General features: G+C 55.1%; 1 protein-coding gene across 2 annotated transcripts in view; it reads left to right on the top strand.

Moving 5' to 3' along the window:
* The first annotated feature begins 2,882 nt into the window (after positions 1-2,882).
* TNFRSF21 (TNF receptor superfamily member 21) overlaps positions 2,883-15,277 on the top strand; it is a 31,600-nt gene continuing 19,205 nt past the window's right edge. The window contains exons 1-3 of one of the 2 annotated variants that reach the window (XM_072332534.1): positions 2,883-3,083; positions 6,160-6,814; positions 8,513-9,010. In XM_072332534.1, coding sequence (XP_072188635.1) covers positions 3,051-3,083; positions 6,160-6,814; positions 8,513-9,010 — 1,186 coding nt within the window. In that variant the 5' untranslated portion in view covers positions 2,883-3,050. Of the gene's footprint in view, positions 3,084-3,466; positions 3,784-6,159; positions 6,815-8,512; positions 9,011-15,277 lie in introns of those variants that run through there. The other variant, XM_072332533.1, reaches the window with a different exon arrangement.

Below are 15,277 nucleotides of genomic sequence, written 5' to 3' on the forward strand. Positions count from 1 at the left end.
AAGGACCCGAGAGGGCGGGTGGTGGCCTTGCTTGAGCTGGATGTGATCCCTGTGCTGGTAGGGACCAGCCACCCTTAGCCAGCAGCAGACCCATCTCCTAGAAGTCTGTTTAGAGGCCTGACATCAAGCTGCTGGCCAAACACACCAAAGCAGATTCACCACATCTGTGTTGATCAAACTGCCATAAGAACGCAGAGAACAAGGCTGTTCTTGAAGGCTGGTGGCAAACCCTGGCTGCACGATGCTTACCAGCGCTGCCAAGATCTCCAGCTAGCTCTGCCTTTACTCTGTACTGAGGATAAAGTCTCTGGGGACACATGAACTTCCGCGCTGCTAAATGGGAGCAAACTGCAGACTTTAAGCTGCAACTATTTGTGGTCACTCAGCATCACGTCCCACCCCGCTGGGTGCAGCTAAGCAGGGTCACTCAGGAAGCAACATCCTCCTGGGGCTCCAGAAATGCCCCAGAGCTGCACATCTGCTGTTCGCATCTCACTGGAGGGGAAAAGCAAAATGCAACGTGCTGAGCCGGCTGGGCTGGAGCTAGTGAGAGCCCTCAGCTGCTTTATCTCTGTACCAGGACAGCCTGCCCGCTCAGTGTCTTTCTCAGCTGCTGAACTAAGCAGTGCACACAGCCCTCCCAGGGAAGCTTTGCTGGGCAGCCTCAGCTGCAGAGAGCGGGTGGGGAGCAGAAGGCAAAGGAGGGCACTGTGCAACCTGCCCAGGGCACCGTGTTCATGGGGAGGATGAGATGAGCACCCAGCTGTCAAAATGTGGGCCTCATTCCCGGCCAGCAAAGCCAAAGCAAGGGCTGCAGGACTTGCAAAGCAAGACTCCTATACGCCAAAAGGATACCACCCTCACCCCACAAAGCAGCGTTAACCTACTTCCATTACTCCTGCTCGGAGAGGCACAGACGTGGCTGCTGGGCTTATTCCATCTGTGCTCAGTTGGGGGTGTCAGCCCTTTACAGAGGCCATACAGCCAGGAGCCACCAACCCTGCACCTCACAGTGCCACAGCTCCCTCAGCCCTGTGTTCCAATGGGGATGCAGGGACTCCATCAGTGGTAGCACACCTGAGGGAGGAAATCCCTCCTTCAAGACTCTCCCCACTCAGCTGAACTGAAATGACGCATCCTGTGGCTGTGGGAGCTCCCACACTCCTTTTAGGCCGCCATTGCGCCTCTGGCACCCCAGAGATCTTCCCTGCAAGTCCTGCTTTTCCATGGCTCCTGCTAGGAACCACCACGCCTGTGTGTGTACGTACATGTATATGTATGTCTATATGTGTGTGATACGTTCGCTCTCACTGGGAGCAGCTGCTCTTGGAAGACGTTTCCCTTCCCGTTCCCCGGAGATCATAAGAAGGAGCAGAAGGGTGAGAAGTCCCACCCACGGCCTTCCTGCCCTCACCCAGGGTGGGCCCATGGGCTCTGCTGGCTCAGCTTCCTGCCCTGTGTTTACAGACGTGATAGATGTGGTTTGTACAGGGATTTGGAAAAGCAGCTTTTCTCACACGGGTGTTCTTCCTCTAAAAGCACCAGAGCACAGAAATGTTCTAAGGGGGATGTGAAAGTGCTGGTGCACATACAGACAGTGACAAAGCCCAGAAGTCAGTCACATCTGCCCCCCAGCCTGACTGCCCTCATTGCAAAGGAGAGATGTGACAACGTTCCCACGTGGCTCCTGGTGTCCACTGGGCCCAACGAGCGGCAGCTCTGCATCCCATCACTGCATCCCCCCCCAACCCCCAGCCCCACCTTAGTAAAGGCCCACTGCCCTCTGGCACATAAGAGCATTGGGGTTTGCTGCTGTGATTACAAACACCCCCTCGGTGCTGCTCAGGTCAGCAGTTCGATGAGCTGCTGATCCCACAGCCCGTGACCGGCTGTGTCTGCATGACTTGTGGGGCGGCACGAGGGGAAAAGGGAACCAAAGGGAGGAGAAACTCCTTGAGCCGCCAAAAACAACCAACACGAAACTGAGCTCGGTCACACACTTCTCTCTTTTTCTGCCACAGATGCAGAAAAGCAGCATCGCACTGAGAGGAGGATTCCATCAGCACCTGCTGGAGCAGGCGGCCCGAGTTGGGCTGAGCAGTGTGAGCTGTGTGTCAGACACAGGGATGGGGCATCCACAGCTCCTTGGGCAGCCTGGTCAGTGCAAACCACCCTCTGCATGAAAAACTTCCTCCTCAGATCCAACTAAACCTCCCCTGTCTCAGTTTCAAACCATTCCCCCTTGTCCTATCACTGCCCACCCTCACAAACAGCCGTTCCCCTCCTGTTTATTCGCTCCCTTCAAGTACTGGATGCCCACACTGAGGTCTCCCTGCAGCCTTCTCTTCTCCAAGCTAAACCAGCCCATTTCCCCAACCTTTGCTCATATCAGAGCTGCTCCAGCCTCTGCCCATCTCAGTGCCTGCCCTGGGCCCCCTCCAGCAGCTCCACGTCCTTCCTGTGCTGGGCCAATCATTGCTCTTACTATCAGCTCTGGGCACCCTGCCCTTCATCCTGGGCTGCACTGCACCCTGAGCTCAGCACCGCCATGACGTCACCACCCCATGAGGTCACAGCACCTTCCGGGATGAGGCTGCAGGCCGCACAGGGCCACGAGGTGCACTTGGGCTGGGAGAGGAGCCTGTTGTTTGCCCTGCATGCTCCTTGGATCAGGCCGGAGCTCTGCTCGCACCCAGTTGCTGTTTGGACGCTCCCCGTCTCCTTTCCTCGTTGTTTCTGGCGCTGTTCCCGTCCCGGCCGCCAGGGGGCGCGCTTCTCTTCTCCCGCGCGGCAGTGACGTCACACTGTCGGCCCCGCCCCCTCCGCGCCGCCCCACGTGCGCCGCCCCCGCCCCGCGCGCAGCCGGCGGCGCCTGAGGCAGGTGGGAGCGGCGGGCGGCAGGGCCAACCCCGGCCCGGCCATGGGCTCCCGCCGCCGCGGGCAGCCGCCGCCGCCGCCGGCCCCGCGTCGCCGGTGCAACGCCGTATGAAGGACGGACGCCGCTGACCGGGCAGCGCCCCGCTCGCTGCGGAGCGGCGGCCCCGGCCAACATGGGGGCTGCCGTGCTGGCCGCCGTCCTCACGGTGAGTGCTGCCGGCGGGGATGGGGCTGTGTTGTGTTGTGTTGGGGTTGTGGTTGGGGCTGAGGTTGAGGCTGGGGTTGTGTTGGGGTCCCGCTCCCCCCCTGCGGGGCCGCATCTCCTTCCGTAGCAGCTCCCCGGGATGCGCCCGCACTCCCGTTCCCGTTATTTAATGTTATCGCTGCTTCATTTGCTGCCTCCCCTCCCGCCCCCACGGTCTGTTATCTCGGGGCTTCACCGCCCGGATCAGGCAAAATCCCACCGTGCTGGGGGCTCCTGCTGGGGAGGGGCGGCCATCGGCGCTGCGGCGGGGTTGTGTAACCGGCAGCGCGTCGGCTCCTGCGGTCACGGCTGTGCGGGGCTTTGGGTGAGGAGGAGCCGGGCCGCAGGGTGGGCTGAGCTGCTTCAGCTGCTGCAGGGAACCTCGCTGGTATCGCTCCGAAATGCTCCCCGGTGATCAGCGAGCAGCCGATGATATCGTGGCCCTTCAGGGCCAGCCCCAGCTCAGGCCCGTCCGTGGCCTCGGGTGCCTGCAGGGATGGGGCAGCCTTGTACCCCCGTGTACTCGCTCTTGGGTCTGTTCTGACTATTGAGTTCACGCTGCTGGTCGGGATGTGTGGATGCAACGTGCAGTCACTGAGCTGGATGACAGCAGTGCTGCGCTGACAGCGGTAGGACTGACTCATCCGGCTCCTGCTTGTAAGGTGGGTCGTGCCTGCATCGGCTGCTGGCTCCAGGGCTGGCGGCTTCCCATGGGAGCCCTCCAGGCATTGCAATGGGTTGGGACGGGAGGGCAGCGATGTGTGTGCTGAGCTGTGTGCGACCTGGGAGCCTTTGGGCTGGGTGTTCAGAGCCGCTTGTGCACGAAGAGCTGCACTGCGGGCTGTGTTACTGTGTGCTGTGTTACTGTGTGCTCTTTCTCTGGTATTGGAGCAATGAACCAGAGTCTGATGGCAGGCAGGGCTTCCTTCCTTCTCCTGCTGCTCCTGCCTCCAAAGCTGTGTGCATCATCCCCAGGAGCAGTCGCTGAGGATGGTGGCCATGGCTGGCAGACATCCCCCTGCTGCTGCTGCCCATGTCCCCCTGCTGCTGCTGCCCATGTCCCCCTGCTGTCAGAGCCACAAGCAGTGCCAGCCTCCAGCTCTCAGCAGTGCTTGTTTGTAGGGAGCAGCAGCGCCGTTCCACATGAAAGCTGCACAGTTGCTCGGTGCAGCCGATCCTTCCCCTGCTGTGATGATGTGGAGATGCCTGTGCCCCGGAGCTGCTGGCCCAGCGCAGGGTGATGGCTGGTGTCCCCGCACAGGGCAGCAGCAAGCCCTGCGAGCCGGATCCTGCTGCATCTGGTTTGCTGGGTCAGCGCTGCTCAGGGAGCTCGGGGTGGCAGGTTCCTGTAGTGCTTTGTGCAATCGGATCCTGGGGAGGCACGGTGGGAGCCGGCAGTGCCTCCACAGCAGCCTGGCTCTTTGTTTTAATTCCAGGTGCTGTAATTGGCCCGGACACTGCAGGCTCCTTGTCAGCTCCTGCAGGCCTGTCTGCCGCCGCCTCTGTGATTGCTGCCTCGGGAAGATAAGGCAGACCCGAAGCGTCCTGTAGGGCCATGCATTATTTAGCAGGTGGAACAGAACGGCCCTGCTGGGCTCGGTGTTTTCCAGGAAGAGGGAGACTGCACCAAAAATGACGCGGCGCGGCTTGCAGCCCTGCTGCCATGTGTTCTGCAGAGTCATGTTGGTGGAGGCTCTTGTTTAATGTATTCCTGCTGGCTGATAGCCCCGGCTATGGAGCAGAGCAACAGCACGGTCCTGTGCAGCCCAGCAAGGTGATTGATGGCTGTGGCTGTTCCTCTGACAAGCCTTAGGGTCTGTGGTCTGTCTGCCCTCAGGGTAAGAAATCACCCTTGGAAATCCAAGGTACCATTAACTCGTTCCTCTTTCCCTCTGAGCTCAGCCTGCTGCTGCTTAGAAATGCATCTCCAGCTGCTTTGTGTGCTGAGTAATAAGGCTGGGGCAGCTGCTCTGGAGCTGCCTTTTGTTCTCTGTTGCTTCTGCGGGCATTGCTGGTGCTGTGTGTGCAGTGCAGAGCTCTCCTGGAAGAAGCAGAGTTCCTGCTGGTCCCTTGGGGATGGAGCAGCCTGTTGGTGCTGAGGGAGTCAGACGGTGGGGCTGGATGTAGGTAGTGGTGAGCCCAGCTGGCTGCGTTGGGTGTCCAGAACTCGACACCTCTTCCCTGTATCTGATGCAATGAGGAACTAAGTTACAGCAGAGCCCTACGAGAGCTGAAGAACAGTGTCATTTTGTCTTTTCCTGTTGCAATTAAGGCTGGTTTCGAGCGGTGAGGCCCTGGCACAGGCTGCCCAGGGCAGATGTGGGTGTCAGTCCCTGGAGGTGCTCCAGGCCAGGCTGCTGGTTCCACACGGCCTCAGCTGCTGCCTGAACCACAGCAGGGGACGGAACTGAGCTTTGAGGTCCGTTCCAACCCCAGCCATTCTGTGGCTAAGGTGGAGGCTTGAAGCAGAGCCCCCGAGGGCCGTGCTGCTCGCACAGAGGCGTGTGGGTTGTGCCAGGGTAGGAGGGCTGAGAAGTCATGTGCCAGCCCAGGTTTGGACCTGTTTTGTGTTCTTTAAAAAGGCAGATGTTTGAACAAGTGCTGCCTAATGCTCAGAGGAAGGCAGTTTCATGGGTCAGTGCTGCCACCTGCATGGGTGCTGCTTTCCTGGCTCCTGCGGGGCCCTCTCAGCCTTGAAATGCGGAGCTGGTCTGGGCGCTCTCAGGACGGGCTGTTTGCTGGGTTGGCAGCGCTCGCTGCCCTGGCAGCCTGCAGTGTAAATGATGCACAGTCTCTCTGAGAAGCGTGGTATCGGGTTTAAGGAGTTGTAGCTGGTTTGCAATGCCCCAGTAACCAGCTCTGTGTCTGGGTGCCAGTGGAGCAGCCAGAACGCGCTCCAGCATCCCGCCCTGACGTGGTGCAGGACCTGCCCTGCAGACTCACTGGGACATCCCCCGTGGTCCTACTCGGGGTGTTGAAGGTATTTGGCCGAGGGCTCCGTCCGCGTGCTGCTCTGATGTTTGACACCTGTCTTTCAGTTGCTCGTGTTCCTTGGCACCGCTGTTGCTCAGCCCAAGCTGACCTCGGAGCAGAGCGCCGTGAGCCTCCCTGCTGGCAAGTACCTCCACCTGGACCGCGCCGCCAACCAGGAGCTGGTCTGCGACAAATGCCCCGCGGGAACCTACGTGTCCAAGCACTGCACCAAGAGCACCTTAAGAGAGTGCAGCCCTTGTCCGGATGGGACCTTTACTAAGCACGAGAACGGCATAGAGCGGTGCCACCCATGCAGAAAACCCTGCGAACTGCCAATGATCGAGAAAACTCATTGCACTGCCTTGACCGACCGTGAGTGCACCTGCCTGTCGGGTACGTTTCAGATCAACGATACCTGCGTCCCTTACACGGTGTGCCCGGTCGGCTGGGGCGTCCGCAAGAAAGGAACCGAGACCGAAGACGTGAGGTGCAAGCCGTGCCCGCGGGGAACCTTTTCTGATGTGCCTTCCAGTGTGATGAAGTGCAAAACCTACACTGACTGCTTTGGGAAAAACATGGTGGTCGTGAAGCCGGGGACGAAGGAGAGCGACAACGTGTGCGGCTCCCCGGCATCTCTTCCAAACACGTCTTTGACTTCGTCGAATGCAGAAGCGGATGGAGAGACCTACGAAGCTCCGCCAACCTCTTCCCTTCCCAAAGGTAAAGTCCCCAGTGAGATACAGCTGTGTTGTTGCTCACGGGGCGGCGTTCCTGCCTCGGTCACCGTTGTTTTTAGGCTGTTGAAGGGCAACCTGATCCACAGTGTGGGTGTTGCTTTTGCTTTTTGGCCAGAACGCGGCTGTGGAGTACATCAGATTACCATTGCTCGTGTTAAACTACGTTTAATAATGTTTTCCCCGAGCCTTTGCTGATGACCGAACTTCTGGCTGTCCTGCTCTTTGGATTAAAAGGACAGCGTGTTCCCAGCTGCTGTTCCCATCTGTGTGTTGTGCTGGCGCAGGTCTTTGTGTTTGTGGCAAACGTGAGCAGAGAGCGAGTGCAGCAGAGAAACCCCAGCAAGGAGAGGGAAGCTTCTCTCCACCGGACTGGTTTCCTGCTGGGTTTGTTGCTTCTGTGCCTATGCCTTCCCTTTTACCCTGCGTTGTGCCACTGCATTGGCTTGAATGGGAACTGCTGCCAGAACAGGGCTCTAGGAACCTGGGCTGTGCTTATTAACTTCTTTAACCAGTGGGACTTCCATTCCTTACCACTGATGGGGCAAACTGACTTGAATTCCCCATTCTCTCGCTTAATCAGAAGTGCCGGATCCCTGTAGTCTTCATCTTGTCTGTGCACAGATAGGTGACCCAGAGACCCCAAGGCAGCGTGCTGTGTTCAGCAGAGCTGCTGTAGCCATGACTGGCTGTAGAGGTGCTGTAGGGCTCTTCTTGAGGTGATGCTCAGCACATCTTATGGTGTCTGAAATGTTGCACGTCGACAACAAAATGCAACTTTTGGTGCCCTTTACACCCGAGGAAGTGTTGACAGTGGAAGGTGCCATGACTGCTCACTTGTTAGGACTCAAAGCTCAGTTTGATGTCGGTGCGTCACTGGGAGAGGAAGGGAGGGTTCCCTGAACTTTGATATCAGCTGTAGACAATTAGATAGAAGTCAGTGGTTTCCCTGTTTGTACACTGGTCAGAGTGTTGTGGGTAACCGAGTCAGAGGCAGAAATCACGTTGCAGATGGCTACACCCACGCTTTGGCTCAGCTGGGATGAGACGTGATTTTTAAGAGCCAAGTTTCCAGAGCAGGCTCTTGTTTTTGCTGCAGCAGCTCTTCTCATCAGACGGGCTGGGATGTGGGAGCTGCGTGTTGGTAAGGAAGCTCCATAAAGGTGGGAAAGAAGCTCTCAGAAGTTGGGTTGTTTCTGTCCCTTCAGAAACCTGTTTGGACGTTGAAGCACCCGTGCCTGCTTAAAGCATGGAGACATTTGTGCTTCTTTAGATTAATGGAGAGATAGTGTGAGCCTCTGCATTCTGTTGTGTTTCCAGCCCAAGCACCAAGTTTCCCATGCTTAAAGGTATCGTTCATAAGCTAGGAAGGGAAAGCCAGCTGCCTCCAAGGTGCAGATCTTCCAAGAAATACCGAATTGGGATCAAACACGAAGCGACTCAGAGCATCGCTCAGCTTTGTGAAAGAGCTGCCGCTGGTGTTAACCAGCAAGGGGCAACTTGGTGTGGAACCCAACTCTGTAACGTAGCTGTCTGTCATAGACCTGAACTTTCATTTCACCTCTTCCCTTTCTCATTGCCTCTCGTTGGGTTTTGGTCTACAGGCCAGTGTCCAGAGAGGTCCAAGACGTGATGTTCTATTGCCCGAAGAGCTGTGACACTGACCGCTCCTTTTCTCTTGCAGGTCTGAACTCTTCAGTTTTTGATCTCAGCTCCTCTCCGGTGCCGCGTGTTTCCAATGGCACGGCAGAGCCAGCAGCTGACTACAACGACACCTCTGCCAACAGCACGGCTGGTGCCCCTGGGAGCCTCTCCAGCGCCGGCACCGCTGGCCAGGCACAGAGCTACCGGCACAAGCACAGCAGCCAAGCAATGGGCAAGCAGCCGGCGCAGGAGATGGCCGGGGGTGAGAAGTCCAGCATCCCCTACAGGCCACCCAGGAGAGGGCCGCCCAGCGTCCACCAGCACTTCGATATCAATGAACACTTGCCCTGGATGATCGTCCTCTTCCTGCTGCTGGTCCTGGTGGTCATCGTTGTCTGCAGCGTCAGGAAGAGCTCACGGACTCTGAAGAAGGGACCGAGGCAAGATCCCAGTGCCATTGTGGAGAAAGCTATTATGAAAAAATCCACCACCCCCACGCAGAACAGGGAGAAATGGATCTACTACTGCAACGGGCATGGTGAGCAGCCACCAGCTGGGGCTTCAGCAGCAGATTGGGGAGCAGTGTTCTCTCCTTGTGCTGCAGCAGATCTCATGGTGCTTTGGGTGGGCCGTCCCATGCCTGGTTTCCTGGTTGCTTTTCTGGCATGCTGGATTTCTTAGGGCAAAACACAGAGCCCCGGTTCCTCAGCTGGTTCTTGGCTTCTGCCTGTCCCCGTTCTGTTGGCTTATCTCCTGCTCCAGGAGGAATTAATGATGAAGGAAACATCACTCGCTCTCTTCAACTCCTCCCCTGCTTCTGCTCTTTGTTAGAGGATCTCAAAAGAAGACTTCATTCGTTTTTAATTGATCTCACCCTTTCCATTGCTCTTCTGTTTTTCTCCATCCTTATCTTCTCAGTGACTCAGGCGTGCATCTGATTATCTTTTGTGCTGTCCTTTTTCCTTCACCACTTCTGTTTCTGGAAGGCTGAGTCATCCCTCTGCCTGTTGGCAGCACCTCAGTCAAAGCCCTAAATCCCAAATGCTGGCGTCTTTCCCCAGCCCTTTTTCCTTGCTGGAGTGAGGAGAGTTATCCTTAACAGCCCCAGGGTGCTGTTCTGCATGTTGTGCGATCTTAGAGGTGCTGCTTCCCTCGTGTTTTCTATTCTATTCTGGAGGATGACTTGCTATCTGCTTTTCAATGAGATGTAAAGGTGAGCAGCTGTGGTCATAAATAGGGATTCATAAAGGTCAGTGATAAAACATTGCCATTAATGTGAGCAGCCTGTCTGAGCATGGTGTGCCCCAGCACGATGTGTGGTTCTACCTCCACGAAGCCATGGTGACAAATCTTTCCCCTTTATCTTACGGAGACGGACTGAGGGTTAACAAAGATCCCTCCATAGTTAACTTTAGGAAAGCACTTTCAGCAGGGGACCCAAGCAGGGAACAGATTGGAAAATAGAGATTTAAAGGTTTAAGAGATCAGTGCTTGATGAAAGTCATCCTTGAGTGCTTAAGTACAAAGCAAAGAAGGCTTTGAGTAGGGCGTCTTGTTATGTTCTCTGTTCTCCTTCCTGCTGATTAACAGAGCTACGCTTTGTTTGCCTTCATTAATGCATTTATAGAACCAGTAAAGTCATGTTGGAATTAGCTTTGTGCCTTCTCTTGTTTGTGCTTTTCATTGGCTTCCTTTTAACTCTCGAATTCTTGAGGAGCTGTTTCTTCTGGGTGGTTTTTTCCTTTTGCAGTGAGTTCTAACAGCTTTTTCCTGTAAGATCTGCACTCCTTTGTCCCCGAAGTCAGTAGTACCCGAAGTGTATTCCCCGGGGCTGTGCTAAGTGATCCACAACAGGGTTCGAGAACCTTTTGAAACACCTTTATTTGTGTGTGCTTTGGGAATAGCAAGCTTCATTGCTTCAGCCACGGTTCATTGGCCAGAAGGTACTGGCTGTTACTAACCCAAATTGTTTCTTCTTTCTTTTCATTTTCCTTTTCTTTTTTTCTCCCAAGTCCCTCATTACCAGTTCCCTCAGTTGGTTGGATTTCTCCCTCCTTTTCTTGGAGCACTGAATACTGTATCTCAAAGCAGAGGTTGGTTCTGTACAGCTCAGGGAATGGTGCCATCGAGGGCCTGGTGTTGTGGATGCCTTCTGGCATGCCTGCAGTACAGCTGGTCCTTCTGCAGCAGTGCTAGAGCTGCCTTTGGGCAGGGCTCGTTTGTTCACCGAGGATGATTCAGGTTAAAGAAGCCATGCAGATAAGATGGGCTGATAGGTGGTGAGCAATGAGGCCATGTAAAACTGCTCAGATGTAACCCCACCTCCTAGATTCTGTCACCCTTTGGAGGACAGATTAATTCCTGGGTCATCCTTCGCCTCCCAGAACACGTCTCCTCTCTCGTGCCTTAACAGCTGAATTCAGCTAATGCCTCAAACCCGTTGTGTGTTTGCAAAGCTTTCTCGCCGTCTTGGCCGATAAGCCGATGTCAGTGCAGAAGCAGCGCTCAGCTAATGAGCTGGCCCAGTATCTGATGGAGCCCCTGCAGTCTGGAGGCGAATTCCCCGTTGCTCAGAGGCTCTGGTCAGGCAGTTGGGCACAGCCCTCCCAGCACTTCTGGCCAGTCATGCTGGTGCCTGCTTGCCCAGCTGGCTTCGTGACCTGCTCCCACCACTGAATGTCCTCAGCTGAACTTGTTGCTGCAAAGGCAAAATGAGCACACACCAATTAATGCTTTGTCTTGCTTTAAGGGCAGCTCTGATGTTGCCTAAATCACGCAGTTTAGCTGGGACAGCCTTGCTCATTAGTTCTTATTCGGGTGTGTTAATCTGCTGCGTCAAGCACGTAAACTGTTCTTCTCCACAGTGATACAGAAATCCCTCTTGGGGTTTTGTGTTGACATGTCTTGTTCTTAAGACCCCATTTGCTTGAAATGAGAGAAAACGTAGTGAAATAGCAGAACTGTTGTTTTCAGAACAGCTGGCCGTGCTGCAGAGCTGAAGCCTCACTGCTCAGCTTTCTGCTTGCTCCAGCAGTGCTTGTCCCCACATCGTGCTTTGTGGGCTGTATCCCAAGGCAGCGTTTTGGATGAGGCCGTAGCCCAGATCTAACTTCAGGCTCTTGCAGAGAGGAGATCTTTGCCCTGCCTGCTGCTGGTGCCAATTCCTCCATGGTGGGAGGCCAGCACAAAGCCTCCGTACATCTCCCAGATTGTTAGCCTGGTTTGTGGTCACGCTGGGGTTGTATGGAGCAGCCGATTAGGCTTTAAATCATCTCTGTGGGCTGAGAGCGAAACCTTGGGCTCTGGTGCTGACAGGTTATGGGCATTTGCATGACCTCTTTTCCTATGAGTTGGGTTGGTAGAGTCATTATAAACAACAATTCACAGAGATCCCCCCAGGATCCCTGAGTCCCACTCCTGGCTGCGCATCACCCACACCCTATGGCAGACAGCAGCGTCCCACCACCCTCTTCTCCCTAACCCAGCCAACCCTCCCCTGCCGCAGCTCCGTGCTGTCCCTCAGGCCTTGTCCCAGCCCTGTCACAGGGAGCAGAGCTCTGTGCTGCCCCTCGGTGCCTTGGGAGGGGCTCAGTGTGCTGCCCGGGGGCTCTGTGTGCTGCCATGAGGCCTCTCGGCCTCCGCGGGTTGTTCCCACGGGCTGCGCCAACGAGATGTCAGGGCGCTGATTGTCACAGTGGAGCGACTACGTGACAATTGCGCGCGGTTTCTCCTCCGCTTCCTCCTCGCTGACCGTCTCCTCCCTCCTAATCCTTTCAATAAACAGCTTTAACCTTCGAAAGGGAAGAGCTGCTGTGATGCAGGTGCCAGGCCTGGCGCAGAGGAGCCGTGCTGGTGGATATGTCCCATTGCATCCTCAAAGGGGTGGATGTGTCCCATCGCATCCTCAAAGGGGTGGGCATCGCAGCCATGGGAGGCCAGCACAGCTCACCTCGTGGGCTTTGTCCTCCTTGGAAGATCTGGGGCTGGATTCCTGCAGGGAATGGTGCCATGGTGAGGGCAGTGCTGCTGGAGCAGACCCATCGCAGTGGGGCCGGGCTCCTTCCCTGCAGAGGAGCAGCGCAGGGAGGTCAGCGCTTCTTTTGGTAGTTGTCGTTAGGGTCTTTCTGTGATAATGTCATTATCCACGTGCAGGAGCTGCAGCATGTAAGAAAAAAACACATATATTTCTGCCCATTTATTGTTGCTGCTCTGACAGGTACATGGGCCCAAAGCCTTGTCTGTTCCCGGGACACTCGCTACTCAGTATTGTAGTAGCTGTGATGCACTTGTGACCCAGCAGTTGTGGTGGGGCCTTTTGCTTGTGTTCATCCTCCGATGAGCTGCTATCTGCCCCACGCTCCCTTTGGCCATAGCACGTGCCTTAAGGAACAAACACTAAAATTAGCAGTGGTGCGGGAGGCCGGTGTTGACACAGGCTCCGTGTCCTCAATATGGACGTGTTCCAGCTAAGGCTGCAAATGACACTGATTCTCCCTGGATTAAATGGTTCAGAGGTCTGAGTCTTCCCAGACCTCTAGTTTGTGATGACTAACGGCCACACTGAGCTGGCACAGCCAGCCTTCCTCCATGACTGTCCCCAGGGTGGGGGCTCTTCTTGGTGGTCCTGGAGTCTCCGGGTCTCATCTGCACAGGATCTCAAAGCTGGAGCAGCACCAGCGTTGTAGCCATGCTGGGAGAGGTTGGATCTCACTGCTTCATCTCACCCTGCAGGTGGGACCTGGAGGGGTAGGGGCAGCTTGGCCAAGATTTGCAAAGAAAGAAGTGGTTAATTGTTAGCACGGTGCCTAAACTATGTACAGGGAAGTGATTTTAACCTTGTGTGACTCCTTTCTTTGAGAAGACTGAGAGCAGCCTATGTTCTAGAAATATTGTTCTTCCAGTCTTTCTTCATCCACTTCCAAAGGGGTGGAACTGAACAAGCAGAGCCTTTGTAAGTAATAAAGGAGAATCGAAGCTGTAATTCTTGGCAAGATCACATCTTGCATCAGTCTGTGCTAAATACAAAGATGGGGATGAAATGATCTTTCAGTGGTTGTCTTTGACTGTCACCTATGGATGGAGTAGCAGTGGGTGAGCAGCGAGGGCTGAAATGGGTTGTGTAAGAAGTTCCCTTTTGGCGTCAAACCTCACGCATGCAGAACAAGGTGCCTGGAATGATGTGCTGAGAGACAATGGGAGGATTTGGTGATTTCTGGAGCTGAAAGACTGAAAAATGCATCTTGGCATTTCCTGCCAGGCCAGAGCTTTCATATTTCTTTTCTCCTTCGAGTCTGGTAGATGCACATTATTGCAGCGAGAGAAAAGCCAGGAAGCCTCTAGTTAAATGATCAAGAGAAATGAGTTCTGCAAAGCTGTTTGCAGCAGGGAGGGAGCTGAGGCTTGTCTGCAGGTAGAAGAGAGTTTGCCAGAAGTGTCTGTGGATGGAAGTCCCACCTGGAAGCAGAGTGGGGAGCTGAGAAGCAATGAACAGAAGCAGAGTGTTGGGATCTGGGGGGTCTTGGTTGCTCAGCTGCCAGCATGCTGTGCTGGGATCTTCTGTGTTGGTGATTTCTGGGGTAACAGTCCTTGCCTTGCAGCTCAGTAGCTGTAACACAGAGCTGAACTTGAGCTCGTTCTGCTCCAAAGCACGAGCTTCCCAGGCTGGTTGGTTGAAGAGAGTCCAGATCCTCACTAAGAAGCCCCATGGCCTGTGCTGCGACTCCCAGGCATCCCCACATGAATATGATAATGTGTTGGCAGCGTGCACAGGGACATCACGGGTAGTACAGGCTGGTACTTGCATGAAATCAAATGCTCTTTTACGAGTGGTCTCCAAAAGTGCTTTTCGTAACAGAATTGGGTGTTGTTTGTTTGGGAGCACGTTGACTAAAAAAGCCTTCCTACAGCCTTCATCTGTACAGATCCAACACCTAAAAAGGTAAGCAAGTGGTGTATGGAAACAACTCAGCAGCGGGTGTTCTTCCATAAGCCTGCTTTTTCTCACCCTTCAACTGCTGTTCTTGCCAAAAGGGTAAGCCCAGCTGCAGGAATGGCACTCACAAGCCTATGAGTTCTTATGAACTCATATGAAGCCTGTGGCTTCTTGCAGCTCAGTGCCACTTCAGGCCCCTTCCTTAGTGCTTGTGTAGGTAAATGAGTTATAAGCCAGTTGGTGCTATGGTTTCACAGTTATTTTCCCTTTGCTCGGCTCCTGACTACATGTCTGCAGAGCGCGGGGAGGAGAGATGAGCGTACCATTGAATTGCTCTCAAACTGTGGTGACCTGAAGGACCGTGGGCAGGGCTGAGCAGCATCTCCCAAGGGCAGATGTGCCTGTTGCTGCTGCTAATGTAATTTATTAATTGTGCCTGGGGTGAGGGAGCTCTGTGCATGTGTGCGAGCCCTAATACGACTTTGGCAGGCAAAGCATGAGATGAGGAATTAATGTCTGTCCATCTGCCAAAACGGAGAGGCAGGAGGGTGTTTTAAAGCTGTCTTTCCACTGGGATCCGCAGATGATTAATCTGCAGATATCCATCAGGTCCTCGGGCGTCAGCCTGTCCTCTTCTTCAGAATGAGGCCCACGAAGGGAGCTTGTTGATAAGGCGGGTTGTGCCCTGAGGAGTGCAGGTGCTGTGGATGCTGCTGTGCTCCTTCCCTGGGATGGGGTGGGATGCACGGAGCTCTGCGTGGCGCTCTGCTCCGTTTCAAGGCGGCCTGCAGGAAGCCCTTCACCTCCAGCTGCTTTCTGCAGTGCAGAGCTCTGCGCTGTGAGGTCTGGGATGGTATTTGTTGCATTTGAAGC

This window comes from Excalfactoria chinensis, chromosome 3, assembly GCF_039878825.1.
Source record: "Excalfactoria chinensis isolate bCotChi1 chromosome 3, bCotChi1.hap2, whole genome shotgun sequence".
NCBI lineage: Eukaryota > Metazoa > Chordata > Aves > Galliformes > Phasianidae > Excalfactoria > Excalfactoria chinensis.